Source organism: Lynx canadensis, chromosome B2 (assembly GCF_007474595.2).
Source record: "Lynx canadensis isolate LIC74 chromosome B2, mLynCan4.pri.v2, whole genome shotgun sequence".
Classification (NCBI taxonomy): domain Eukaryota; kingdom Metazoa; phylum Chordata; class Mammalia; order Carnivora; family Felidae; genus Lynx; species Lynx canadensis.
This window is the reverse complement of record NC_044307.1, coordinates 13,346,716-13,372,436: the sequence shown is the minus strand read 5'-3', so window position 1 is coordinate 13,372,436 and position 25,721 is coordinate 13,346,716. Positions and strand designations below refer to the sequence as shown.

The 25,721-nt window shown below is 60.0% G+C and overlaps 2 protein-coding genes and 1 long non-coding RNA gene across 5 annotated transcripts in view; 1 reads left to right on the top strand and 2 right to left on the bottom strand.

Annotated features, from left to right (window-relative positions):
- The window catches only part of JARID2 (jumonji and AT-rich interaction domain containing 2), a 271,818-nt gene extending 249,775 nt beyond the window's left edge, over nucleotides 1–22,043 (top strand). For all 3 annotated transcript variants that reach the window (XM_030314809.1, XM_032593108.1, XM_030314808.1), the window contains 11 exons: nucleotides 92–594; nucleotides 3,265–3,357; nucleotides 6,240–6,358; nucleotides 6,462–6,532; nucleotides 7,317–7,431; nucleotides 9,918–10,023; nucleotides 11,772–11,954; nucleotides 12,633–12,763; nucleotides 13,380–13,563; nucleotides 16,704–16,811; nucleotides 20,435–22,043. In XM_030314809.1, the coding sequence (XP_030170669.1) occupies nucleotides 92–594; nucleotides 3,265–3,357; nucleotides 6,240–6,358; nucleotides 6,462–6,532; nucleotides 7,317–7,431; nucleotides 9,918–10,023; nucleotides 11,772–11,954; nucleotides 12,633–12,763; nucleotides 13,380–13,563; nucleotides 16,704–16,811; nucleotides 20,435–20,617 (1,796 nt within the window). In that variant the 3' untranslated portion in view covers nucleotides 20,618–22,043. The remainder of the gene's footprint in view (nucleotides 1–91; nucleotides 595–3,264; nucleotides 3,358–6,239; nucleotides 6,359–6,461; nucleotides 6,533–7,316; nucleotides 7,432–9,917; nucleotides 10,024–11,771; nucleotides 11,955–12,632; nucleotides 12,764–13,379; nucleotides 13,564–16,703; nucleotides 16,812–20,434) is intronic.
- On the bottom strand, nucleotides 12,799–16,755 carry LOC115513569. Its single transcript, XR_003968739.1, has 2 exons — nucleotides 16,675–16,755; nucleotides 12,799–15,263 (listed from the first exon to the last, which is right to left on the bottom strand). It is a non-coding gene; the product is annotated as an uncharacterized LOC115513569 (long non-coding RNA).
- Nucleotides 22,044–22,846: 803 nt separating the features above from the next.
- DTNBP1 (dystrobrevin binding protein 1) overlaps nucleotides 22,847–25,721 on the bottom strand; it is a 132,202-nt gene continuing 129,327 nt past the window's right edge. Inside the window, exons 9-10 of the mRNA XM_030314810.2 lie at nucleotides 24,379–24,522; nucleotides 22,847–23,178 (exon numbers count right to left, since the gene is read on the bottom strand). Coding sequence (XP_030170670.1) covers nucleotides 22,988–23,178; nucleotides 24,379–24,522 — 335 coding nt within the window. The 3' untranslated portion in view covers nucleotides 22,847–22,987. The remainder of the gene's footprint in view (nucleotides 23,179–24,378; nucleotides 24,523–25,721) is intronic.

Genomic DNA, 25,721 nt, shown 5'->3' with positions numbered 1-25,721 from the left:
GCGGGCGGCCCCGGACTTAACCAGCTGGAGCAAGAGGGTGTCGTTCGTGGTCCTTGTCACTGAGTGTCCCCGTGCTTTGTCCCCGTCCCAGGAGGCTGCGAGCTCGACCTGGCCTGCTTTTTCCGGCTGATTAACGAGATGGGCGGCATGCAGCAAGTGACTGACCTCAAAAAGTGGAACAAACTGGCGGACATGCTGCGCATCCCCAAAACCGCCCAGGACCGGCTGGCCAAGCTCCAGGAAGCCTACTGCCAGTACCTGCTGTCCTACGACTCCCTGTCCCCGGAGGAGCACCGGCGGCTGGAGAAGGAGGTGCTGATGGAGAAGGAGATCCTGGAGAAGCGGAAGGGGCCCCTCGAGGGCCACACGGAGCATGACTACAACAAGTTCCACCCCCTGCCTCGCTTCGAGCCCAAGAACGGGCTCATCAACGGCGTGGCCCACAGGAACGGCTTCCGCAGCAAGCTCAAAGAGGTGGGCCAGGCCCAGCTCAAGACGGGCCGACGGCGACTCTTTGCTCAGGAAAAGGAAGTGGCTCGAGAGGAGGAGGAGGACAAGGGCATCCTCAGTGACTTCCACAAATGCATATACAAGGTGGGCCCCCGGCGGGGCTGGGGGGGCTGGCCGCGGGGCGGGGCTGTGCGGGCCCGAGGCGCCAGGCTGCGGTCTCCGGTGGCGCCCGGAACGGCAGTGTGTGCAGCTGCGGGCGGGAGGCGGGCCTGGGACGTCTGACCGCTGTGAGCCGTGACCGCCGGTGAGCCCCATGCAGGCTCCAGGTCCTTGGATCTCCTTTGCATTAGGGGGCGTGGGCACCCACGTGCCGGGGACACAGCGGCTTGGGTGTAGACGCCCACGGGGCCGAGTCTGCCCCTCGGAGCGCCCCCAGCCCTTCCAGGTGGTGGGACCTGCTCAGTCGGGCCGGACTCCCCGGGCTCGGGGCGCTGGCTTCCTTCGCCTCCCTGTCTGGATCCTGAGCCGCCCATCAGCCCCTGGCTCTGCCCGGCCCCTTCTGGGGAAGCGATCGGCGCAGGCCTCTGCAGGGAGTTGCTGGGGGGCTTGCGGGAGGGAGGCAGGAGCCCGGCGGATACAAGCGCGCACGGTTTTCTCCTCTGCCGCCAGATCGCGTGGCTGCACCTGCTGTCCTGAGAAGTCCCTTCCTCCAAGAGGCAGGTGGAGTCCCTGTGAGGGCTGCCTGCCAGGGTGAGCAGGACCCCTGGCACGGTGGGCACGTCCCAGCTGGGACCCTCACGTGGCGAGCCGGGCCCACCCCTGAACCCCCCTGGCAGTGGCGTGGCAGTTTCATGGTGCGCTGACAGGCTGCTGTGGGTCCCCGTCGTTCCCCACCCGCACTGCCCCGGGGCCCTGCCTGGTGGAGTCTCCATGGGCTTCCGATGCCGATTCCCTCCCGGAAGCCTGGGACTTCTGCGACTCCTCTCCGGGTTCTGGGTCTTTCCTTTCTGAGCCCACGGGAAGTCCCCCCCGCTCCGGCCGCCCTGTGCCACACTTCCTTTTCCTCTCGGGCTGTAGTCCTGTGCGCCTTTCTGGAAGAAGATGCCCTGCTTGCCTAGGTAGAACTTTCTTACTAGACCCATCAGGGCGCAGTCTCCTTTGCTCTGGTTCCCCATTCTCATCCCCTGGCGCTGTCCCCAGAGACCCTGGGCGGGGGGGGGGGGGGGGGCGGGGACCCTTTTACCCTTGGGAGATAAGGGAGAGGAGGCAGGTGGAATACATTCAGGCGCACGTTTGGGTGTTCCTTGGGTGTCTGCTTGAAAAGCTCTTCTCGGCTGAAGCCATTTGTTAAATCCGGCGACTCCAAATAGCCAACTCCAGAAATGAGATATTTTCTACTTGTCACATTTTTCATTTAAGAAGGCCAATTCTATGAGAATGAGGTGAATCTGAGTAGAGTGTTTCTGGAAACGTGCCCTGTAACTGACAGCTTTAGGGTTCATCACAACAGTCTGGCCGTGGTGGCCACGGGGGTGTCGGCAGCAGCCGTGTGCGTGCCGAGGGCCTGGGGGGGGGGTGGGCGTCCTGAAGCCCTTGGCCCTCCGTGGGTGTTGACTGTTGGGCACCAGGTGTCATTTTCGCGAATTACAGGTGCTCTGCTTTTTAGGTGATGCAAAGCCCTGTCTCTCTGGCTGGTGGGTTCTTCCCTTGTAACGTCTGGAGAAGTTTGCAGTCGCCCCACGCGGCCCCTTTCTGTGCTCTAGAGCAAAAGCAGATGCCACGACTTGCGTGCCGATCGCTCTGACTTCCCTTCCTCCAGAAGGGTCTGTCACCTGTTCTAAGCCCAGTCTGCTTCTGGCTCCCTGCGCTCGCGGCCCTCACTCACTCACCCACTAAGGGCTGGGGTTCCACAGGCCAGAGACGTAGTCCGCTCCAGCGCCGCTCCGTCTCCAGCCCCCGGCACTAGGCCTGGTATACAGTAGGTGCTCAGTGGGTACCTCTGCAACCAAGGGACACACGTGCCCGGTCAGGAAAAGCACAGCTCTGACCAGGCTTGCCTCTGCAAAACGAAACCTCCTGTCTGTGGAGGTGAGAACGGAGTCTCCGGTGGGATTCCCAGGCCGAAACCGTGAGCCGTCTTGAGCACGTCGCTGTGGAGATCGCCGGGCAGGGGGCAGCAGAGGGCAGGGTGCTGGCCGTCCTGATGCTAGGTATCTGGCATGCTAGGTGCTCCCCGGGAGGGGGCAGTGCGTGGCTTCTGTGGCAGAGAACGAGCAGAGCACTTCTGCTCCCCGGGTTTGCTCGAGGAGGCTGCGCGTTTGGCTGGTTCTCAGGTGTGGAGGGTGCCTGACGTTTGTGTCTCTCGGGCCCCCTCCCATCCCTGGTCCGGCCCCAGCTCCGAGCGGGTCTGGGATGCCGCTGGTTTCTTCCCTGGCCCCCAGCCCCTCCTCCTGCCCTTCAGGTGGGGTAAACTGGGGAGTTCTGCGCCTTCCCACATCGTACACCCTTCCCCGTAAAGCGAAGTGTGCTTCTGTGTGTCACGGGTGTGCCTGTGCGAGGCCCGCCTGGTGCACGGCCTCCATCTCTGCCGGATCAGGGCAGGGGTCCGTCTGCTGCTGGTGCGAGGCCGAGGGGCCCTCTTTCCCCTGCGGTCGGCACCGAGGACCCTCCCGAGAGCACGTTCTTCCGTGGTCCCTGCCCACGTCCGCTCAGGACACACAGCGGCCGTGGTCCAGGACAGGGGTGCGGCCTCGCGTGGGGTTGGGGCTGTTTGGCTTCTCACGCTTTTTACTCTCGTCTTTGTTTTCTTTCCAGGGAAGGTCTGTGTCTTTAACAACTTTTTATCGAACAGCAAGAAATATCATGAACATGTGTTTCAGCAAGGAGCCCGCCCCGGCTGAAATCGAGGTGAGCGCGCCTCCCGGGGCCCCGGGCCCCCTGGTGCCCGATGGTGCTGAGGGGACCCCCGGGGCCATCGTGGGTGTCTGTGTGCCGGGGGCTGGCAAGTCGTCACCGAATCTAGACTCACTCAAGGGCACGAGAGGTGCAGCGAAGAGTGTGTGCCTCCCCCCGGCCGGGGGTGGGGAGACGCCAAGTCGGGGTGAGCTCCGGGCGCGTCCCCTGCCTGGGGGACTCCTCACCCCGTCGTCTCTTATGTAAGAGAATGTTTGGAATCCCTTGAAACCACGGTTGCACTTTTTCTCTTCTCCCCTGTTTTCTCTTTAATGGGATTGGCAGATTGCCATCTTTGTGCTTCTCCCAACTCTGTTCTTGGAGTTAGCGCGAGGCTGGGAAGCCCGGAGCCCTCCTGTGCCCGGCCGATCAGGGGGCTTTCTGGGTGAGCCGCTGCAGGACGGGGACCGGATCTGTTTACCTCCCCCACCCGGTACCCCGCGCCTGGTCCTGTCAAGGGAAGGAAGCCGAGCTCCCGTGGCTGGTCGAGGGCAGCGGCTGGTGGGCGGGTCTGAGACTCCGTCTTCCTGTCAAGCATGTCTGCCCCTGTGCACACACCCGTGCTGACTGCTAGGGGCCCGGCTTCCCCGGGGTGGGACGACAGGACAAGTCCCTGGACGGGCCAGGTCAAACCAGGCCACGCACGGCAGCCATCAGAAGCCCAGGACCGGAGCCCCGGCCCCGCAGATCAGGCTTCCCCGTTGGGGGAACCTCCCCGTGTCTGGTTTTAGCCCTGAGTGTCGTCCTTCCCTTGGGCCGCATGTCTCTGCTGATCTGCACGGGGCCGCCCCAGCTCTGTTCCCTGGGTGGCGCCTCCGAATACCACACCATGGCCTGACCCCCCTGCTTTGGACCCGCGGAAGCCACATCCCTTCCGCCACGACTCTGGGTCACACTTGCTTCCCAAGTGCTCATGGCATTTGTGGGATGTGGTGGCAGGAGAAAGCGATGGGACCTTTTGGGGTGAACAGTTGGGCTGGGAAGAGAGGCCTTGGCTGCTCAGCGCAGGTCCCCGTGGGGGCCTCAGAGGCCGCAGGGTTTGATCCTGTGTGGGGCACGAAGGACACACAGCTTGTTTTAGTTTCCTGCTCAGGAATTCGTTCTGAGAGTCTCGCTTTCTCCTAAGCACTTGCCTAATATTTGAACACCAGGGGAAGGTCTGCTAAAATCCAGACTTGGATGAGTCGGAGTCTGTCTAGCTTCTAGATCCACCAAAGAGGTCTGGGCCTTCCTCTTGGTTGGTGGCCGTCCCCTTCTTCCCCAGGTGGCCGTTGGTCGGTCTCTACACCCGGTGGCAGGGCCGGGCCTCGAGCTATCCCCTCACACAGACTCTGTTCCTCCCCTTCCAGGAGACACGCTTGAGGAACCCAGACACATAATGTTGTGGGATTTTTTTCTTGGGGCTCTCGACCCCTCCAGGCTGGTCCCCCTTTGGAGAAGTTGTTGTGGAGCCTGTATGGTTCGTGGTAGCACTTCTCTGAGCCAAACTGCACGTCGTGACACCCGCTGCTTGTTCGCTAGGCTTCCTCCTTTCCGTGTGGTTCCAGCTAAATGGGGTCTGCCAAGGTATTAGGGAAGATGATGCTGTGCTTCTGGAATGAAAATTGAAAACAAAAAAGGCCTCTGAGTTGGGGGAATTGCCTGTGGGAAACTTGAGCACATCTTAGCTGTTGGCAAAACACGTTCCTGACCCCCCTCCGCCCCTGGCTGTTTGGGTAGGACTCCTTACAGTCACCTGGTAGGCTTTTAAAACTGCTCGTGTGACATCCCCCCGGCACCCTGTCCGATTTAGTTGGCTGGATCACAGTCCGGGTGGAAGTAGTCTTCGCTCCTGGTGATTCTGATGCACAGACGGGGCTGAGAAGTCAGGATCACCTGTGACTGGAAGGGACGAAGGTGTGTGTCTGTCAAGATGGCCGACCCGGAGGCCCTGTGCTTTATAGGATGACGGGGGGACGGCCTCCCCCTCCTTCCTCTCGTTGCTTTCCCCCTGCTTTTCGTATAAATAACTTAAAAAAGTTTTAAGTTTATTTATTTTGAGAGAGAGAACATAAGCTGGGGCAGAGCAGGGAGGGGGGGGAGGGAGAATCCCGAGCTGGCTCCGTGCTGTCAGCGCAGAGCCCGATGTGGGGCTTGAACTCAACAAACCGCGAGATCGTGACCTGGGCAGAAATCAAGGGTTGGACGCTGAACCCACTGAGCCACCCAGGTGCCCCATATAAATGACTTCTAAAACTGTGTAAAAATACACATCACGTAACGTAACCACCTCAGCCGTTCTCTCTGTGTGCAGTTCAGTGGCATTCAGTGCCTTCATGTTGCCACGCGACCGTCCCCACCATCCGTCTCCGGGATTTCATCCTCCCAGACCGAAACTCTGTTCCTGCTGGACGCTAACTCCCCGGCCCCTGGCCGCCAGCGTTCTTTTCTCTCTCTTTGACCGTGATGCCGGGTGTCCGTGTAGGTGGAATCACACGGCGCCTGTCCCTTTGTGCTCGGCTCACTGCATTCAGCCTCGGGTCTTCGGGGTTCGTCCACGTGTCCGCACGGCCTTCCCTTGAGAGGCCGAGTCCTGCATCATGTGGATTTTGTGCACCTGCCGGTGGGCGTTTCGCTGAACGCGGTGACCAAGTCTCGGTTGGCGCCCATCCGCGGTTCTGTGGGGATGTGTCTGCTCCCGGGCCATCCGACCCCTGCCGTCTTACTCTGTGCTGTCGGAGGCGCCCGCCGCTCCCGTGGGACGGGCTCCTCGGCCGCACGTCGATGGCCTCGCGCCGACCCGCGCTCCGTGACTCTCGCACGGCGCGGTGCCGACCGGGCCTCTCCTCTCCCCACAGCAAGAGTACTGGAGGCTCGTGGAAGAGAAGGATTGCCACGTGGCCGTGCACTGTGGCAAGGTGGACACCAACACTCACGGCAGCGGATTCCCAGTGGGAAAATCAGAACCGTTTTCAAGGTAACGGCCGATACTCTGGCCTGCACTTGGGGGCCTCGGCGGCGTGTCCCCCCCCCCCCCCCCCCGCCAGTCTGTGACGCCCCTCTGCTCTCCTCTGCCGCAGGCACGGATGGAACCTCACCGTCCTCCCCAATAACACAGGGTCCATCCTGCGTCACCTCGGTGCTGTGCCTGGTAAGCCTGGTGCGGCCGCCGTCTTCCGGGTCCCGAGGCCCCTTGCCCCAAACGACCAGGACGGGACAGGAGGCTAGCGGCGTAGGTCACGTAGATTGGAAGCTTTGGTCTTTAGCGTGCAGAGGAATGGGATTGTTGAAGTCAGAAAAGTGTGCAAAGGTGAACCGAATGGTAGCATCTGAAAGCGGGGGAGACGCTTCGTGGCCAAGGTTTCATCTTGAAATTGGTATTTTCAAAGCTGATGTCCTGACTCCTTAGGGCTGGTGTGGGCTCAGAAGTGATCGATGGCTTGCAGAGGGCAGGGACAGCCAGGTGCCCTGGGGGTTGTGGTCCCTCCACACGCTGGGGGGTGGCGGGGGGAGCAAGCGATTCCTCGAGGCCTCCCCAGAGAGTGGGGCCTGAGCTTCCTGCCTCCATCCAGCACACGCAGGAGTCAGGTCGACACGTCTGTGGGGCGTCCTGAGCTGAGGTTCAGCGGGCCACGGCACGTGGCTGGTGGACGACAGTCCCCGTGTGCTGCCCCTCGGGGCATCTTAGGGCTTCCCGCCGAAACTCACAGATGAAGATGTTTTCAAAAACCGTTTTGTAACCGTGTCTGCCTGCCTTGGCTTCCTTTCTGCGTAGCTAACAGGGAGGAGCGAGCACCTTCTCACCGATGTCGTCTGACTTTTGAGTCCTGTTTCTTTCTTTTTCTCTCCGCTTGGGAAGAAGGCAGGGGTTTCTAGGTGCCGTCACTCAGGGACCACGTGGCTGTCCTCTGTAACGCCTCTCTCCCCCTTGGCAGGAGTGACAATTCCCTGGCTAAACATCGGCATGGTCTTTTCTACCTCATGCTGGTCTCGAGACCAAAACCACCTTCCCTATATCGACTACTTACACACTGGTGCTGACTGCATTTGGTGAGTACGCCTGCCATGGGGGCCCCAGCTTTCCGGAAAGTTCCACCTCTCACCAGGTGGCTGACCGCCCCCGGGAGCTTGCTTGTGTGGGTTTGGTCCTGTGCCCCCCGGTTCAGTCACAGGATTTCTTAGCTCCCTTGGAAGCGCTTGAGGTGGCGGGAAGGTTTCGAAGGAGGTTTGATTTGCTCGAATGGTGAGCAAGGTTGAGCATCGTTTCGTGTGCTTATGGGCCATTTCTGTTCCTTTTTTGTCAGCTGCCTGCTTACCCTTGTTTTTTCTTCTAGGACGTTATTTGTTGGTGGTGTTTTCTAGGACTTCGTGTCCTGTTAGGGGTAAGAGCAGTTAGGGGTGTCACAGAAGGTGCAGTGGTTGTGTTGGGTCCCCAGCCTTCCCCTCACCCAGTGTAAACCGTCCTCTCCCGGGCCTGGTGTGAGGTTATTTTTGGCATCTCTACAGCGGGGTGTCCGACCCGTCGCTGCCACAGAGCACAGGTGTCACTGGGAGCGGGTCCCTGCTGTGGGAGAGGCACGGGTTTCTCTTACCGCTGCCTGGGTGCCCACCTGTGACCCTGCCCCGTCTGCCCGTCCCCGTCCACGGCTGGTGCTCTGGGCCCTTCCTTCCCGGTGGCAGATGGGAAATTACTGCACGTAATCGGGCTGTCCTGTCACCTGACGAGCCACCGACACCACATCTGTCCCACACTAACTGCAGCTCTTGTCCCGAGGGGGTGATTCGGCATTCTTTATTAAAACACGCCAAGTCGCACAACCGGTGCTCTCCCCCCGGGAGCCTGTCTCTGCCACAGCCTCCGCACCGGGACTCCCCTGCTCTCGGGCCACATTCCCACAGGTGTGCTTAGTGTCGAAGCCTGGCGGGACCGGGGGACCCCTGTGGGGGCTGTGCCATCGAGGATGGGGGGTACTCGGCATCCTGCGGGAAGGCCAGAGCGGGGGCTGGTGGCCCGAGACAGAGTGCGTGGCGTGCAGGGGTGTGCGGCCTGCTCGTCTGGAGGGCTGTTCCCCGTGGACGAGCTTCTGTGGCCACGCCCGGCTTGGGGAGCAGAGCGTCCCGCCCAGGCCTGTGGCCCGGCCCGCCCTGCACACAGGGGCGAGGGGCGGTGAGGTGCTGTGGCTGCGAGGCCGTCCTCGCCGCCTGGCCATGAGTTAGAGGTGGGGAGACGTCGGACTCCCTGGGCCTTTGGAAGCCTCATCCCCGGAAACCCTGCTGGTGGAGAGTGAAGAGGAGGCCGGGATGTGACCCTGGGACTTGATGGTGTGTGATTTTTCTTGAAACAGGTGATTTAGGTTAGAACGCCTGGATTTCAGTCACAGGTCAGGAGTAGGATACACAGGCGTTGAAATCGGCATTTATAGAGAACGTGAATGTGGTGCTTGGCGACTGGAAAGCAGGATTTGGCCTCCAAGGGTAGGGTTGCCTCACAGACTCCGGTGGCGATGGATGGCCAGCAGTGGGCCTGTGGGAAGTTTGGACATTTGGAACCGGTTGTATCGGGGGCAGGATGTGAGCTGTCTGGCCGACTCCCCTGAAGGGAGGTCAGTGGCTTCATTGGCCTGTGGCCCAGTCAGGACCGTTCCAGGAGTGTGTCCCTGGTGGGCCCTCTTGGGACACTGGTGACGACCCCCCCCCCCCCCCCCCCCCCCGTAACACGGTGAGGTTCCAGATTCTTCCGTTGGTGAAGTTCTGCCCGCGTCTTCAGCCTTCTCTCCCCCCAGCATCCCTGCGGCTCCTTAGCTCCGGCCAGAAAGGCCTGCGCTGTCCCCTGCCCCTGTGGCCTGGCCCCTCTGTCTGCCTGTGCAGCTTGCCTGATGTGGCTCTCGTGGTGGTGCCCGTCCTGTGCCCTCAGCCGGCTGAGCCGGGCTGGCTCCTGGCACACGGCTCCCTCCGGGAATGTGTTCCTCTGACCCCTGGGTTTTTACCAGCTCCCGTTCCAGCATTTCACAGCCGCTGTGGTGTCCTTGCAGCCTTGGCCGTGAGGCGGCGAGCGCACAGGCTGGACTCCTCTTCGGAGAACACGGGTCCCCTCGCCCGTTCCGGCCGCCGCAGCCCTCAGCTGCCCGGGGGACCAGCGCCGGGGTCCTGTCGTGTCCTCTGAAGGTTTAGGGCACTTAGCAGAGGCTGATCGCGTCTGCATGTGTGTCTGGATCTGATTTCTAGGCGGCTTTCGACATCTGGTTTGGGTTTGAAGGCTTTTTGGCTCATGCGTAGGTCAGCTCCACGTGACGGGTGCGTTCGCCCGCCGTGGCTGCGTTCTGGCCGCGTTGGCTGGGAGCAGCGGTGTCGCCCTGGGAAGCGGGGCGCCAGTCACTGGGGTGCGTTCCTCCTCCCGGCTACCCCCCAAGGCCACTTTGCAAGCCGGCGTTCGCTCCCCTCTCGGACGGAGGGTTGCGGGGTGGGCCCAGCGAGCGCTCCCCGGGCAGAGGCTCCATGTCAAGGCTGTGTCCCGCCCGTGTTCCCACACAACCCAGGTATTGCATTCCTGCTGAGGAGGAGAACAAGCTGGAGGATGTGGTCCACACCCTGCTGCAAGCCAACGGTACCCCAGGGCTACAGATGCTGGAGAGCAACGTCATGGTAGGTCCCCCCCCGCTGCCCGGGGCCGCGGATGCTGGCCGGGAGCGGGCATTCAGGATTGGGACCCAACCCTGAGCGGTCTTATCGAGTCCCTTTCCTTGCTGGCCTGCCCCCCAGAGGCAAAGAGGACATTGAAAAATGAACCCTCCGGGGATCCGTGCAAGCCAACCTGTTCTCTTTTACGAAAGCGGTGTTTCCCTCAGACGGCACGGGATTCCGGGCTTATGAGGCCCGAGCTGGCCTTTGAGTCTGTTTCAGGGCCTGCTTTTTCTGTAAGTGGAGACCGGGCAATCTAGGAGGCGGGGGCCACGGGCTTGTGTCGGGTGGTCTTCTGGCTCTGTTGTGCCCTGCCGTCCCCACCTGCTGGGCACCTGGGTGACTGGGCTACCGGTCGGGGATGTTCACCGTCACAGGACCAGCACAGGGGCTTCTGACCCTGTCTTCAGGGAGTGCTGGGCCAGTTGCGTTTCTGGGGGTCTGTGGCCTTGAGCTGTGTCCTGACGCCTGAGTTCAGGTCCCCTCTGGCCTCTGCTGACCCCCGCCTCGGTCTCCCGTCCCTGCAGGGCCCCGCTCACTCTGGGCTCAGCCTGCAGAAGGGGGAGCAGTAGCCCCTCGATGTGCTGGGCCTGGGGCCCCCAGCCTGCACCCCTGTGCTCTCCCGGCTCCAGAGGCCTCCCAGCAGCCACCCAGGTGGTATCCATTGACGCCGGTCGAACCTGGCAGTGGTGCATGGGGACAGGGCCGGGTCTTCACCGAGGCCGTGCCCCTGCGGGACCGTTGTCCCTTTTAGGCCGGTATCCATGCAGATCTTTGTTGTTCTTAGGAATTATGTGTCTGCCTTTTCTTTTTAAAAAAAATTTAAGGTTTATTTTATTTTTTTTTTAATTTTTTTTAATGTTTATTTAAGAAAAAAAATTTTTTTTAACGTTTATTTATTTTTGAGACAGAGCATGAACGGGGGAGGGGCAGAGAGAGAGGGAGACACAGAATCCGAAACCGGCCCCAGGCTCCGAGCTGTCAGCACAGAGCCCGACGCGGGGCTCGAACTCACGGACCGTGCGAGATCACGACCTGAGCCGAAGTCGGCCGCTTAACCGACTGAGCCACCCAGGCGCCCCAATGTTTATTTATTTTTGAGACAGGGAGAGACAGAGCATGAACGGGGGAGGGGCAGAGAGAGAGGGAGACACAGAATCCGAAACCGGCCCCAGGCTCCGAGCTGTCAGCACAGAGCCCGACGCGGGGCTCGAACTCATGGACTGCGAGATCACGACCTGAGCTGAAGTCGGATGCTTAACCGACTGAGCCACCCAGGCGGCCCCTTTAACGTTTATTTTTGAGAGAGAGAGTGAGCGGGGCAGGGGCAGAGAGACCAGGAGACACAGAATCCGAAGCAGGCTCCAGGCTCTGAGCTATCGGCACAGAGCCCGATGTGGGGCTTGAACCCACAAATCGCGAGATCGTGACCTGAGCCCAAGTCGGACGCCTAACCGACTGAGCCACCCAGGCGCCCCTGTGTCTTTATTTTCTCAAAGGAGAAGCAAATCTTTAATACTAAACCTCATCCAACTCCTGGCCAGCAGGTCCCTTCCGTCCCGACAACCCCCCTCCTGGCCAGCAGGGGTGCCTGTCGGTCCACTCGCTGGGGGAGGGGCTGGCGGAGCTGTCACAGAAGGGGGCCTCTGGGCGGCGGATAGTGGTTGGGGGCGACAGCCAGGAAAGCCCCCGAGCCCGGCCTGTCTCCCTAGATCTCCCCGGAGGTGCTGTGCAGGGAGGGGATCAAGGTTCACAGGACCGTGCAGCAGAGCGGTCAGTTTGTCGTCTGCTTCCCGGGGTCCTTTGTGTCCAAAGTGTGCTGCGGCTACAGCGTCTCTGAGACCGTGCACTTTGCCACCACCCAGTGGACGAGTATGGGCTTCGAGACGGCCAAGGTAAGGTGGGACCAGCCCCCGAGTGGGTGCACAGCAGCACGCACGGCCCTGCCCGCGCGGGTCTGACGTTAGGTGACGCTGAGTTTCAGAATATGAGTTTTGAAACCTCTTAAGAGGCAGCCGAGCCAAGCCGAGGGGTTTTTTCTAAAAGGAAAGTTTGTATCATGAGAGGTTTTGAATTCTGTTGTTGACTCCCGCACGGTGTTGGGAACACAGTACGGAAGGAGTTGAAGGTAAAACTTCAAAGAAAAGAAGCGGGTGCGGATTTTTAAGTGTATTTATTGTGAGAGAGAAAGTGCGGGTGGGGGAGGGAGAGAGAGAGGGAGAGAGAATCCTCTGTGCGGAGCCCGACGCAGGGCTTGAACCCATGAACCATAGGATCATGACTTGAGCTGAAGTCGGCTGCTTGACCAAGTGTGTCACCAGGTGCCCCCGCACCCATCTGAATCCGTGGCACCTGCCTTGTGGTTGGTGGCCCCAAGCGATGACCTTTCCCGCTGCCTCGTGCTGGTCTCCCAGGCGGGCAGGAACGTTCCCAGGATTCCCAGTTGCGTTGAATCCAGATGGAAGTCAGAGTTTGAGAATTCAGACAGCCCCCCACCTTCCAAATGAGGGAGAACCCCCGGCAGCCGCCTGGTAAGGAAGATCTGCCCTAAAGGCTGTGACCCCCTCTTGCAGGAAATGAAGCGTCGCCACATAGCTAAGCCGTTCTCCATGGAGAAGCTCCTCTACCAGATTGCACAAGCGGAAGCAAAAAAGGAGAACGGCCCCACTCTCAGTACCATCTCCGCCCTTCTGGATGAGCTCAGGTGACGGAGTCTGGGTTCCGGGCCCAGCAGGGCAAGGGTAGCGCCCAGGAGCCACAGACCGAGGCCGGTCCCGCGCACAGGGGGAAGGGGGGGGGGGCGGCGGGACAAGGGCCAACTCTCGGAACCACGGGGCCCACCTGGTGCTCGCCGGTGGAGACTTGGGGGAGAGTGGTGGCTTTTCTTCTTGCTCTCTCGCTGCCTCATGTGTGGGGTTAGTACGTGTCGCTGGGGCACTCACAGGACGTCAGCCGCCTGTGGGAGGGAGTGGGGGCGGGGTGGCCCCCGAGAGGAGAGGGACCCGCAGCCCCCGGGCCCAGCCCGGCCCCGCACGTCCATTTGGGCGCACGGTGCTCCCCACTCAGCCCTCCCGCCGCCCCGCCGCGGTCGAGCTCCCCCACCGCCTCTGCTTGTGGCCCGTGGGTCCCGCCAAGTCCGAGACCCCGTCCTGGCTTCCGTCCTCCGCGGTCCGAGGGGAGACCCCACGGGTGGAGGCGGCTCAGGGCCGAAGCCGAAGCCCGCCTCCCGTGCGCGACTCCCTCCGGCCGGGGGGCGGGGCCCGACGGCGCCCTGACGCCCGCCCCCGCTCTGACGCCCGCCCCCCGCTCTGTCCGCGCAGGGACACGGAGCTGCGGCAGCGGCGGCAGCTGTTCGAGGCCGGCCTCCACTCGTCCGCCCGCTACGGCAGCCACGACGGCAACGGCGCCATGGCGGATGGCAAGAAAAAGCCTCGAAAGTGGCTGCAGCTGGAGACGTCAGAGAGGAGGTGTCAGGTCTGCCAGCACCTGTGCTACCTGTCCATGGTGAGCCCGGGCGTGCGGCCGCGGGTCGGGACGGTTTTCGCCCCTGCCCCGTGCTCCTCTCTCCTCTGCCCTGCACTCCTGCCCGTCCTCCTCCCCCCCCCCCCCCCCCCCCCCGGCCGCTGCCCCCGAACGAAGGGCCTGGGCCCCGCGAGTCCTCGGCTCTTGCCTCGGGGTCGGGGTCCAGTGCGCTGCCCCGCAGAGTTGGGGCTGTCTTGGGTCAGAACGGACGGTCCCCCCCGGGAGCAGCCCTGCTTCCAGCCTCCTGGCCTCTGGCGGAAGCTGCTGCTTCTGCGGTCGTCCGCCCCGCTTCCGTCCTCGTCGGCTTCCACAGCGGCCCCGCCGGTGTCCCCGGCCCGCCCAGCCCTGGGCTTAGCCGTGTTCGTGCCGTCACTGGGTCTCCCCACGGCCGTCCCAGGCCAGAGCGGGGCTCGGACACCTCAGGGGAATGGCCGCCGGGCTGGTGTGGCCCGTCGGGGTGGCCGCCCCCACACAGGGCTATCGGAAACCGTGCACCTCTGCCCGGTGCTCACGGCCCTCCAGTGACTGGAGCTTAGTGTCCTCACACCCGCCGTGGCACTGACGTCCCACGTGGTCGCCGAGGCACGGGGCATCAGGCACACCCCTGTCCCCCTCCTGGCCTCGTGCCTGGAGGACGCCGCCTCACCCCGCGTCCCCCAGCTCTCGGCCGGGTGCCCTGCAGAGGTGGGGGACCCCCAGCTGCTCCCATGCAGTCCGAAGGCTGAGAGAAGGGGAGAACTGCGTTAGTCCGCACCGCACGCAGGGGGCTTGGACGACCGTCCCTTCCCTCCCCTCCCCTCCCAGCTCTCGAGGCCGCGAGTCTGGGCTCCGGGAGGCGGTAGTGTGGGTTTCGTCCGAGGCCTCTGGGTCCTTGGCGAGCAGATGGCCACAGTCTCCCCGGGTCTTCTTCACGTGTGCCCTCCCCCACCCCTCACCCGGAGGGTCTAGGTCTTAACCCCTTCTTGTAAGGACACTAGTCCTACTTGGACCGGACCCTCCCTGTGACCTCATTTTACCCCAGTTGCCTCGTTCTGGGCCCCGCCTCCAAATACAGTCCCATTCTGAGGTACTGGGCGTTGGGACTTACCTGATTGGGGGCGCGGGGAGTGGGGGGGATAGAATGGCATCCACAGCGGCCACACACGTGCACACGGATGCTTCCCAACTTAGGACGTTTCCACTTTACGATGGTCCAAAGCTGGTAGGCATTTAGTGGAAACTGTACTCGGATTTTTACTTTGGAGCCGTGCCCTCACCCCCCCCCCCCCCCCCGCGATGTGCCACGGGGTCCCCCGTGTGACGCAGAGCAGTGGTGACCGCGGCTCCCAGCCAGCTCTGCAGTCACGAGGCTGAACGGCCGATTCTCTCACAACCGCTCTGCCCCATACAGCCCTTCTGGCCTCACGCTCAGCACGGCGTTCAAACAGTCACACGGGACAGTCAGCGGTGTCTTGTCACATAGGCTTTGTGCTGCGGGACTGGGCCCAGCGTAGACTGCTGTCGGGAGCACGCGTCAGGGGGGCCCGGCCGAGCCGTGCTGTCCGGGAGGTTAGCTGCCTAACGTGCAGTTTCAGCTTTAGGAGGTTTTCAGCTCTCAGCGGCTCGATCGGGGTGTAGCCCTCTTAGAAGTCCGGGAAGATCTGTGTTTTCTTCCGCCTTAGTCTTTCTTTTCCAAGGCGTTTCTAAGGAGAGAAAATCAAGAGCCATGCTCTCTGAGAGAAAGAAAAGCATAAGCATTTCCCCGGGTCTTAAAAATGCTTTGTGAGCATGGCTCATAAAAGCCACATAGTCCCGTGGGCGTCCCTCTTGTGTTGGAACGGAGTTACTCCCGTGGGAAAGTGTCCCGTTACTTCCCACGACCATGAACAGCACTGTCACGACCTCCGTGCGGGGCACTGGCCTGTTCCCGTGGGTTTGTTTTCAGGCTGTCACTAGGCATTTCCTAGCAGCCTGACTGTTGTTCTAAGAAAGCCTACGTTGCAGTGCCTCCGTAAGCATCTGATTCTCGCTTTCGGCTCAGGTCATGATCTCACGGTTTCTGAGTTTGAGTCCCAAGTAGGGCTCTGTGCTGACCATGTGGAGCCTGCTTGGGATCCTGTCTCCTTTTTCTCTCTTCTCTCTGCCCCCTCCCCTGCTCACGCTTGCTTCCTTTCTTTCTCTCACATAAATAAAAAACTTTATTAAGTTACTTAGAAAAGAAAGCTTGTATCATCCTGAATTCATAGGTAAAAATTGAGGTTTTATTTTGATTCGCAACTTTCAGTGCTTGGATTGGTAATAAGATTGTATTTTTGTTCACGGTTTCCTATTTTTGTCTATTCCTGTCCTGAGCCTGAGTGTCTTTAAAAGGCATTGGGTTTCTTCCCTTAAGCGTCGCTTCCTTCCTCCCTCCCGCGGATGGCTGTTTCTCCTCAGTCTTTATGAAAAGGCCTGTGAACCTCTCGCGTCTTGTGTGTGAAGGCAGCATTTTCCCGAATTTCCTTCTAAACGAGACCAGGACTAGAAGTTGGGGGGACGGGGACAGGGACGGGGGGAGGGCCCCCATGCAAACCAGCTGTCCCTCTGCACCCTCCCCACCCCCAAATCTTCATGTCTGTGGCGGATCAGGCCCTGTGCTGCCTACAGGGACCCTGGGCCCCAGGCCCTGGTGTGCGCTTCCCGCTGCCCTAGGCTTTCCCACGGGCTGGCAGGCGGTCGGGGCCTGTCCGGCTTGCAGATCACCCAGGAGGCAGTTGGAGTTTCGGGGCAGGTTCGGGCAGAGGCATCGGGTCCCCCAGGGGCGTGCGGGGGGCAGCCTCTGGGTAACCAGCAGAATCGATCGCGCCGCTGGAATGTTCGGGGTGCGTTTCCCGGTCACCCTGCCACGTTTTCTCCCCAGGTGGTTTGTGTGCACAAGGTCCCGGAAGGCCCAGTGCCTGAGAGCTTACCAGCGGCACTACGGTCTCATCCTGTCTCCTCCAGCCTGTCGCTGGCGAGAACCCCTCCTGGGAAGGGGCAGCAGAGATCGGGAGGGGACTTTAGCCGGGGTCGGGCCTCCCTGAGTTGCCCCTGCTCCCTCGGGGGCGGGGGGGGGGGGCCCGATGGCTTCTGCACCTCAGGACCGGCCGCCGCTGTTCCCACAGGTCGTGCAGGAGAACGAGAACGTGGTTTTCTGCCTGGAGTGTGCTCTGCGCCACGTGGAGAAGCAGAAGTCCTGTCGAGGGCTGAAGCTGATGTACCGCTACGATGAGGTCAGTCCGCACCGGGGGGACCTGTGCCCTGATCGGCCTTTCCACAGAGGTGAACGGCTGGTGTGAACGGAGGCCGAGGGCACCCAGTGTGGTGCTGGGTCCCTGTCTGGACGGCCTGACTCCACAGAAAGTGGGGGTGGGGGGGTCCAGCCTGTGTCCGATCCGACCTGGGGGGCCCTAGGAACTAACACCGGGGAGATTTGTTTACTTCCACAAACTTCGTTCTATCTCAGTTTTCTTCTTCCAGTTAATGGGGACCCCTGGCCCACCTCCCCCTGCACGGGAGCCTGGCCCATCTCTCCCCTACAGTGTCTCCATCAGCACCAGTGGCCGCCAGGGCCTCCATTTACGAGGGCGGGATCTGGGTGCTGGCCGCACTGGTTGGCTAGGCTGCTGAGGAAATGAGGGACTGTGCTGTCCCCTCCGGGTAGGGTTCAGATCCAGGGGCACGGTGGGCCACCTGTGCACGTCCATTGCGAGACAGATGCAGACGGGGCGGGCGGGGGGTGAGGGAAGGGAAGGACAGGTCGTGGTGCGGACAGCACAGGAAGATCAGGGCCTTGTCTCCCTTCTCTCTGGGCGGGGGGCCCCCGGTGAGCAGCATTGGCCGCTTCAGGGGCCTCAGAGCCAAGGCTGTCTCTGGTTTTCCCGGAAAAGGCCGATTCTAGGGTTCTGGGGCCAGGGCCAGACAGCCTTCCTCGCTGCAGCCCTGCAGAGCCCCCTCGGCCACCGCCTCCCATAGCGGTGCACTTTGCCTGCCGCGGTCACCCCCACAGCGAGCAGCCACCAGGGTGGGGGTCCGTGCGAGGAGGAGCTCGGGGTCTGCCGAGAATCCCGCTGCACTGGTGACCGACACCTGGCGCCGATGACCCTCGTGACTGTGCCATCTGCCCGGGGCTAGGGTGGGGGCAGGGGGTGTGTGGGGGCGCGGACGCCTTGGGTCACTCCTGGAAGTGCTGCAGACCGTGCCCGGCATCTTTCATCTCCATAGAGACTCCCGTGTGACCAACATCAGGTCAAGAACGCGGAGCATCTGACACAAGCCACTGCCGGGCTCCCGGCGGGGCTGCCGCGCACGAGGCCAGGGGGCGGCTCTGGGTCCTCACCCAAGGGCCCTGGGCTGAAACACGAAGTCTTGTCTTTCTGCATCCAGCTCCCCAGATCCCGTTCCAGCTTTGTACAAGAGCCAGTCCGGCCAGTTCTCGCCACTTCCGTGCTTCCGCTCTGGTCCGGGGCGTCGCGCCTCACGTTCCCCTGATGGCCCCTGTCTCGCTGAGTCCCCGGTCGTCTGCAGAGGCAGACTCCATCCGAAGCCCTCGCTCGCGCGCTCGGTTGGCGGTGTCCGTCAGCCGGCACGGAGAGCAGGTGCCACTGGGCTAGGGCTGTCCCCGCAGCGAGCAGCGGGCCCGCGCCTCGGTGACTTCCTGGCACGTCCAGCATGAACGCTTTGGGCTGCTGGGCAGTCGCTTGCGCGGCGACTGGAGGACGTGTCTCACGTCTTGACTGACCCGGAACATTTCTTGAGGGCGGGGGGGGGGGTGTCACCCTTCAGATCACTGTCGTGCTGTGTCCCCTACCCTGGGCGGCTGCACACACCCTTGCACCACGCCCTCCCCGGCCCCCAGCAGGGCACCGCCCCCAGGGCTGTATCTGCCCCGGGCCCCTCTGTCCCGCAGGCCCCCGCACCCAGATCTCAGTGGGGGTGGGTCCTGGGTGAGGTGACCACGTCTGGCGTCACACGTCTCCGCTCCGGGCAGGACTCTGGAGGGCATGGTGGCGCATCTGTGGGGGCTCAGGCTGCGGGTCGGTGGGGGTAATAAGCCTTTGGCGGAATAAGATTGAGCTGAGAATAGATCCGGGCCTGGCTTTCAGGGTGTGTGTCGGTGAAGGCATAACCGCCCTGCGCGCCCTGCTGCTCCGCTGTACCCGCAGACGTCAGAGCCCGCGACAAAGACACCCTCAGCGGGGAGTCAGAACAGCACGGTCAGCCCGCGCGGTGCCGCCCTCAGGGTTTCAGGCTCTACAAAATCTGGGTTCTTCCATCTGTAGCCCATTGTCTTTTGTGACCGGAATATGGGACAGAGAATCCCGTCTGTAGGGTCTGTGTGAAGCTTAATCACTTTGATGAGTAAGAGAAAAGGGCATAGAAGTCGCCTACTTTGTCACTGGACTAATTTTAGTAAATGAGAATCTGAATCCGCTCCTTCTTTAAGCTGTGTGCTTTTTAACTCTGTAATTTCTGGTTCTTGGCTGGGTTTCAGAAGTGCCTCGTGAGGGCACCGCAGCTCTGGTTGGAAGGCCCGGTGTTTGGGGCACACAGATCCCGGGTCCGAGGGAGCCGCAGGGCGCAGGCAGGGCCCTGCCCGGCCCGTGCTGCCCCGAAGGCTTAAGCCACAGGTTTTAAAGCAGCTCATCTAGTTATCTTCCTTTAGCAAGTTTATCGTAAGTGCTTGAAAAAATGGCCACAGACAGCGTTTGCGCAGACGGGCGGCCCTGTTGCTTCTAGGGTGCTTTTCACTTTCTTCCCACACGGTTTTCACTTCTTCGCCCTTAACACCTTCCACTTCCGTGAGGAGAGGCTCCTGTTGCGGGAGGGCCAGCTTCGGACTCAGGTGAACCCCAGGCCTTTGAGTGAAGGATGAGCAACCCCCCCTCCCCCCCTCGCCCCGGCCTGTGTCCACATGGTTCCCTCTGACCCTGGTCCAGAGCAGGTGCTTCGGAAAGGTCTGGCCATATGCCATTTTGGTATTTCCCCCCACGGTTTCTCGTAAAACTGCATGGTTCTGAGTGGTGTTGAGGTTACAAATACATACTTGATGCCGACAGTAAAATGGTTCCCTTGATTGACTTTAAGGATGCTTGTTAATCATCTCCCCTTCGTTGAGAGGAGAGGATGCCAGAAATATCCAGAAGTAGACACGTGTATTTATCTGCAAGGCCAGGTGAAGGAAGGCTCGAGTGCTCGGGCAGCTGGAATGACACCGCCCTAGGCACTTGTCCTCTTCGGGGCAAGAAGCCTCTGGGACGCCCCCGTGAGCCTCGGGGGCAGGCAGAGCCCAGCCCCCCTGCAGCCCTGCCCCTGCGTGCTGGTGCGGGCAGCCCCGTTACCCTGTCCGCGCACGGAGCCCGTCTCCCGGGTGGCTGGGTCGTGTGGCCGCGGGACGGTGACCCGCTCTTGCTGTTTGGGTGGCCCAGGCTCCAGGGCGAGGGACACGTTACACGTGAGATGCGTGTAGAAAACAACGTACTGGGTACAGTTGTGGGACTTCAGAGATTTCAGTGACCCTGCAGGCCGCGGGGCGGTGCCGTGGTGGGGGCTCGGAGGCTAGGACGCGCGTTGCGGCAGGTGCTCTGCCCCTCATCCCTCCGGGCCATGAAGTGGCAGGTGTGTCTGTGAGAACCTGGCCCGCTTTAGGGGCCAGGTTAGGGGCCTGGTTCCCGAGCCGCCACCTCAGAATCGCTTCTCCCGGGGTCTGTGAACCGCCTCCGGGGGGCAGCACTCCGTGGCCCCCCCCCCCCCCCCCCCCCCGGTCCTGTGCTGTGGTGGTGAGCGTCACCCCGGGGAGGGGTCTGGGATCGCGTGCTTCTGGTCTGTTAATTGTCTTCCCCTCTCCCGGAAACAGGAGCAGATCATCAGTCTGGTCAATCAGATCTGCGGCAAAGTGTCTGGTAAGAATGGCAGCATCGAGAACCGTCTCGGCAAACCCACACCGAAAAGAGGGCCCCGCAAGAGGGCGACCGTGGACGTGCCGCCACCCCGGCTTTCCTCCTCCGGTTCCCCCCGAAGTGCTTCGAGCTCGTCGTGAAGATGCCAACACCCGTGTCGATCGATATATATTTTTTTGTAATTATGATATTCTAGTTTGGAGTACTTGCTGTAGGATACAAGCTGTCTTTGCACTAGCTCTAAAGAAGATTTTCTTCTGGTTTTAGAGAACTAATTTTGTTTTAGCATTAAACTGTTGAACTTTTTTTTGTACTTAGAATACCTAGATACTGCAGTCAGATTTTGGAAACTGCCGTATATTCACTGTTTTAAAAACCCTTGAGGGGGCTGTATTAATTTGTATCGCCCCTGTGGCTGAAAAAAGCCTTTTTGGTTTTTTGTTTTGTTTTTTTTTGGTTTTTTGTTTTTGTTTTGGTTTTTTTTTTTGGTAACTTGGGGGGAAAAAAGGCTTTTTTAACCCATTTTCGAAGAGGGTGAAGTTTGGAGAACAAATTTTAAAAAACCAGTCATGTGAGCAGATTTTTCTAGAGAGGAAAAGGGATAGGAGACACACACACACACACACACACACAAAACTTGAAAAGAAATGGCTTTACTTTGGCTGTCTTTTCTTCTGTCATGTGCAAAATGAGTTTGTAATTTTTAAAACCGGAGAACCCCCATTTTGTTTCTTTGGGCGGTTACGGCAGCTGAAGGCGGACGTTGTTTCCTAACCCGAGGCAAAATGCGGAAGGACGACGAGGTTCTCTTTACCAGCACATCTCTATGCATCTGTTTAAGGGAAAGAGGAGAGCGAGAGAAGAAAGCAGACTGCCTGCCTTGGAGGGGTCACGTGAGGGAAACCTGTGCCTGATTTCATTAGGAAATCCATTCTGTTATTTTTTGGTGCTGTTGGCTACTTTATCAAAAAACCCTTCAATAGCATCCTTAAGAAAAAAAAAAAAACCACAAAAAAACAAAAAAGGAAAAAAAAGTGATCGAAGCCGAAAGTGCTTCTTTGTCCTAGACGTGCAATCTCTCTAACATTCCGTCTTCATGTCACTGCTTGGTTTACACCTTCACAAGTCAGCATTAATCTTTCTTTCTAAACTCGTTTCGTTGACGGTCACACTTAGAGCCACTAGGAGGTCTGCAGTTCTTTCTGAATGTGAAAATGCATTTGCGCTCATCTTGTCTATTTTTTCTCTTCATGTTGTAACAAAAAAAAAAGAAAAAAAGAAAAAAAAAGAATCCCATCCCTTTTGTACATACGCCTGTAAATTGTTTTAAATACTTGAGCCTTTTTCTCGGTGGGGGGTGGGGAGGGTGCGAGGACAAGATGAAGAAAAGCCTTACGTTTCCGTTTCTTCATCGGGTGGATTGGATGCTTACAGGGTTTTTCTTGTAACATTTATAAGTGCTGCTTACATCACTGAACAACAACAACAAAATAATAATGGAGTAGCTGTTGCCCTTCTCCGGTTGTGTGTACAGTACGTGTGGAATAAAAAAGGGAACTGTTTTCACGAGCTGTCCTTTGTTTCGTAATTGGATCCATCGAGCCCGTAGCTACTCATATGCACTGAGCTTGCCAGTGGGACTGTCGGGAGCGTCCTGTGATACACTTTGTCGGTTGTTGTTGCAGAAGACTGAACTGTTTTTGGAATATTTAACAATTACATAAACAGAGTCACGTGTTTTCCAATGTGGTTGTCCGGTTTTTATGGCCTTGCTGTGTACTTTCCCTCTTTTTGACAGTAAACTTCTGCCTATGGCTTACAGTTTGACATTTAATTTATTAGCGCTGCTCTGCACTCCTCCCGCGGGAGGGAAGACTTCATGTTGTTTATTGCCAGTTTTTTGTTTACTTTTCAGGTTTGTACTACAAGGTTTAATAATAAAAACGAAGTTTTTTTGAGATTGGTCTCTCTTTTCCGGTGAACGGGCAGAGGGCTGCGACCCCCCCCCCCCTTCCCCCCATTCTGTCTGCAGGTGGTTCTCGGAAACCCCGTCGCTTAGGCCCCACGGAAGCGGCTTAGCTCTCACTCCCTGCGCCCGCCGGCCAGTGGCACGTCGTGGGACGCGACAGCAGGCCGGGCCGCCCTCCCTCACTAGGCTCCGGGCTACCAGTGGTGGCGAAGGGGACCCTGCGTGCGACCCGCTCCTCAGCAGGAGGAAGGAGGGAGCGGTGGAGCGGATCGTGTGCGGTGGCCGTTTTGGGGGCCGGCTACGGCCACGCTCGGGAGGACGGACTCAGGATCGCGGGAGCGGCCCGCGTGGACACCCTCCCTGCTGTACAAATTGGAATTCGAAGCCCTTCCGCACAAACTGGCTTTGTACCCTGTCGGGGTGAAGTCCGCAAGCTTTATTGTCAGCGGTTCGTACAGTCAGGGCCTCGCGCCGGCGGCAACTGCGTCACGACCAGGAGCCTCGGGGACGGCACCTGCCTCCAGGGCGGGGGCGCGCACACCTACGAGTCACTGTCGTCGGTGTGCAGGGTGGCGAGGGCCGTGTCCACCTCCACTCCCTCCTCGTCGGACTGGACGACGGGGGACTCTCCGCCGTCGCCGGGGGCCGGCGAGGACGGCGGCTCGGCTCGCGACGCGGAGGGCCTGGGAACCTGGAGGGTGACTTCGTTCGGCCCGCTGCCCGCTTCGGGCCCTGCAAACACAACAGAGAAGCTGCCACGGAAGTTGTGCTGGAGAGGCCTCCCCCCCCCACCCGGCCACCCATGTGCGCAGAACAGAAGGGGCGTGCGGCGTTGGTTCCGGTGGCCCGGGGGCCGCAGAACCCGGCTGCCTGTCTCCGCGAGGGCAGGTGGCACCGGGGACCCTGAGTGGACCCTCCGGCGGCCCGGGGTGGCTTCTGAGAGAAACCGCCGGAGGTACAGGCCGCCTTGCTTTGAGGAGCAGCCCAGGAACCTCGGCCATCAGGACATGTCCTGGCGAGTAATTCGGGGAGTTTTTCTCTGGGCGCCGGTCTCACTTATCTTGTAGCAGTTCTCCAAGTTCAGGGGAACTGAAGAAGGTCCTAAACCCCAGTCTGTCTGTCCCTGACTCTGGGAAAGCGCCAGGCACTCTCTGGACTGCCCTGCCCCAGCCCCCGACGGCGGGGAGGGGGAGAGCGCTGCCTCGGGGAGAAGGTAGAGGAAACACAAGTGGACAAGAAAACTAGAGGTGGGCTTCGGAGGAAGGGGGCCTAGTAGCGCCGTGACCCTGGTCTGAGCCTTTCCCTTTTTGAGACTGTGGAAGAACAGAAGTGCTTTCGTAGCAAAGATGTGCATATGAGACAACCCTGCCCCCACCTTGCAGGGCTTGTCCCAGACTTAAATTGGGCCCGGGTAGAGGGGGGCCTTGGAAAATTTCTATTGGCCTTCCATGAATCACAATTTGGGGAAGGCAGTAAATGGAGATCAAGTGCCCGTAGGGTGGCGACTTAACTCTTAAACTATGAGCCCAAGCTGAGCAAAAGGTCAAGCGACCACCTGTGGAGGGGGGGGGGAGGGCAGCACGGGGCGGGGCGGGGTGGGGCGGGGCGGGGGGGGGAGGGGGGGCGCGGTTGCTGAGGGTGAGTCCCAAGCTCCAGGCCTTATAAGGCCTGACTCCCAGAGGCCTTCTGAGCCCGAGGAAGAAGTACGACCTGAGTCCAACTGCGCGGTCCCTGGACGAATCTGGGCCGAGCACTCACAAGCTGGGAGAGGTTCACCACGGATCAACCAGAGCCTCCCTCCCCACCGCCGTGAGCCCACAAGTGGTGGGACAAGAGGCAGAACTTAGAGACTGGCCCCGGGCGTCCAGGATCCTCCCTCTGGAGGGAGATGGCGGACGTGTGACAGACATCGTGCCAGGCTGTCGCCCCCACCTGCGGCCGGAGACGGCACGGCGGTGTCTTCGCTGCCGGAGTTCAAAAAGACGTCCAGGGCCTCCTGGTCAGACACGTCCATGAGGTCCATCTGCTCCAGCATGTCGATGTTCACCTCCATGGACGACATGCTGCCCATGGGCTCTGGGAAGAGACGGGCACGAGAAGGAATGATCCTTTTGGTCCTCAGTAACCCTTCAAGTGCCATCAGTTAACTACGTATGTTCTCCAGGTATGAAATCTCTCCTGCTACTCCAGACTTTCTAAGACAGAAAACGACACACCCCAGTCGGGCCCTGACTCCACCCTAGACCAGCCTTGGCTGCTATTACGTCGGCCCCTTCCGGCTGTTCCGTTCACCCCCAGCCCTCGGCCTGCAGGTGCGGAACACGACCCGTTTCTGCACGAAGCAGCCCGTGGCTGCGGGGAGCAGGGTCCCAAGAGCCACATCCCCGCAGCAGTAGGAGGTTCGTTACCTCCCTGCCGACACAGCTCTGCGTTCTACGTGCAGAGGCCCCCAGACTTTATCGAGCTTCCTGGGGAAGCTGTCACTGCCCTTATGACATCTCTCTAGTCTTTGAAAAGCAGACAAGCTTTGGGCAGCTGCATGCTGGTGAGTGGGGAGCACGAGCTCTCTGTGGTGAAAGAGAAAAGTAAAATTGGCCCAGGAGCAAAAGGACATCAATACCAGGAGGGGTCCACCAGCCGGGGCCCTGGGGGAGGGCAGCCCCTGGGTCTGGAGCCCATATGCCAGCTACCTCTGTGGTCCAGAAAACAACGAGCCAATCGACGTGGTCACCCCAGGCATGACCGTCCCTGGCAGAAACAAATTATTTCTGGATGTGGAGGCCCCCTTCGCCCTGGGTCTCACAGTGATATAAAAACATAAACTCAGCCCAGTCCAGAGTGTACAGCACACGGTGGGAACCGGTCCGTCACTCCTAGCAAAGGTCAGCAGAAAGGAGCTCCGTGTAACACCCTTTACTGAGAATTCAAATGACTTTACGCATTTTAATGACCTTAAAGATGGAATCAAAAACCAGCCAAACGACTTTCAGATAGGAACATTTTAATCACTGAAATGTAAAACTGTGGGCCGGTATTAAACCGATGGTTAGGGACTAGGGCCAAACAAATTAGGAAGAATGAATAAGACCGTAGGGCGCAGAAACAGACGGAAAATGCAAACCCGCAGCACTGTCCCAGTTCTGAGACAAGAAGAGATGGTGGGGGACACGGACAAAGAGGCTGATTTTCTCCCAGACTTGCTGTAAGATGTGACGTCCCAGATTTAGGAAGCAAAAATCTATTCCAAGGAAGACAGATGAAAGAAATCCTCCCCT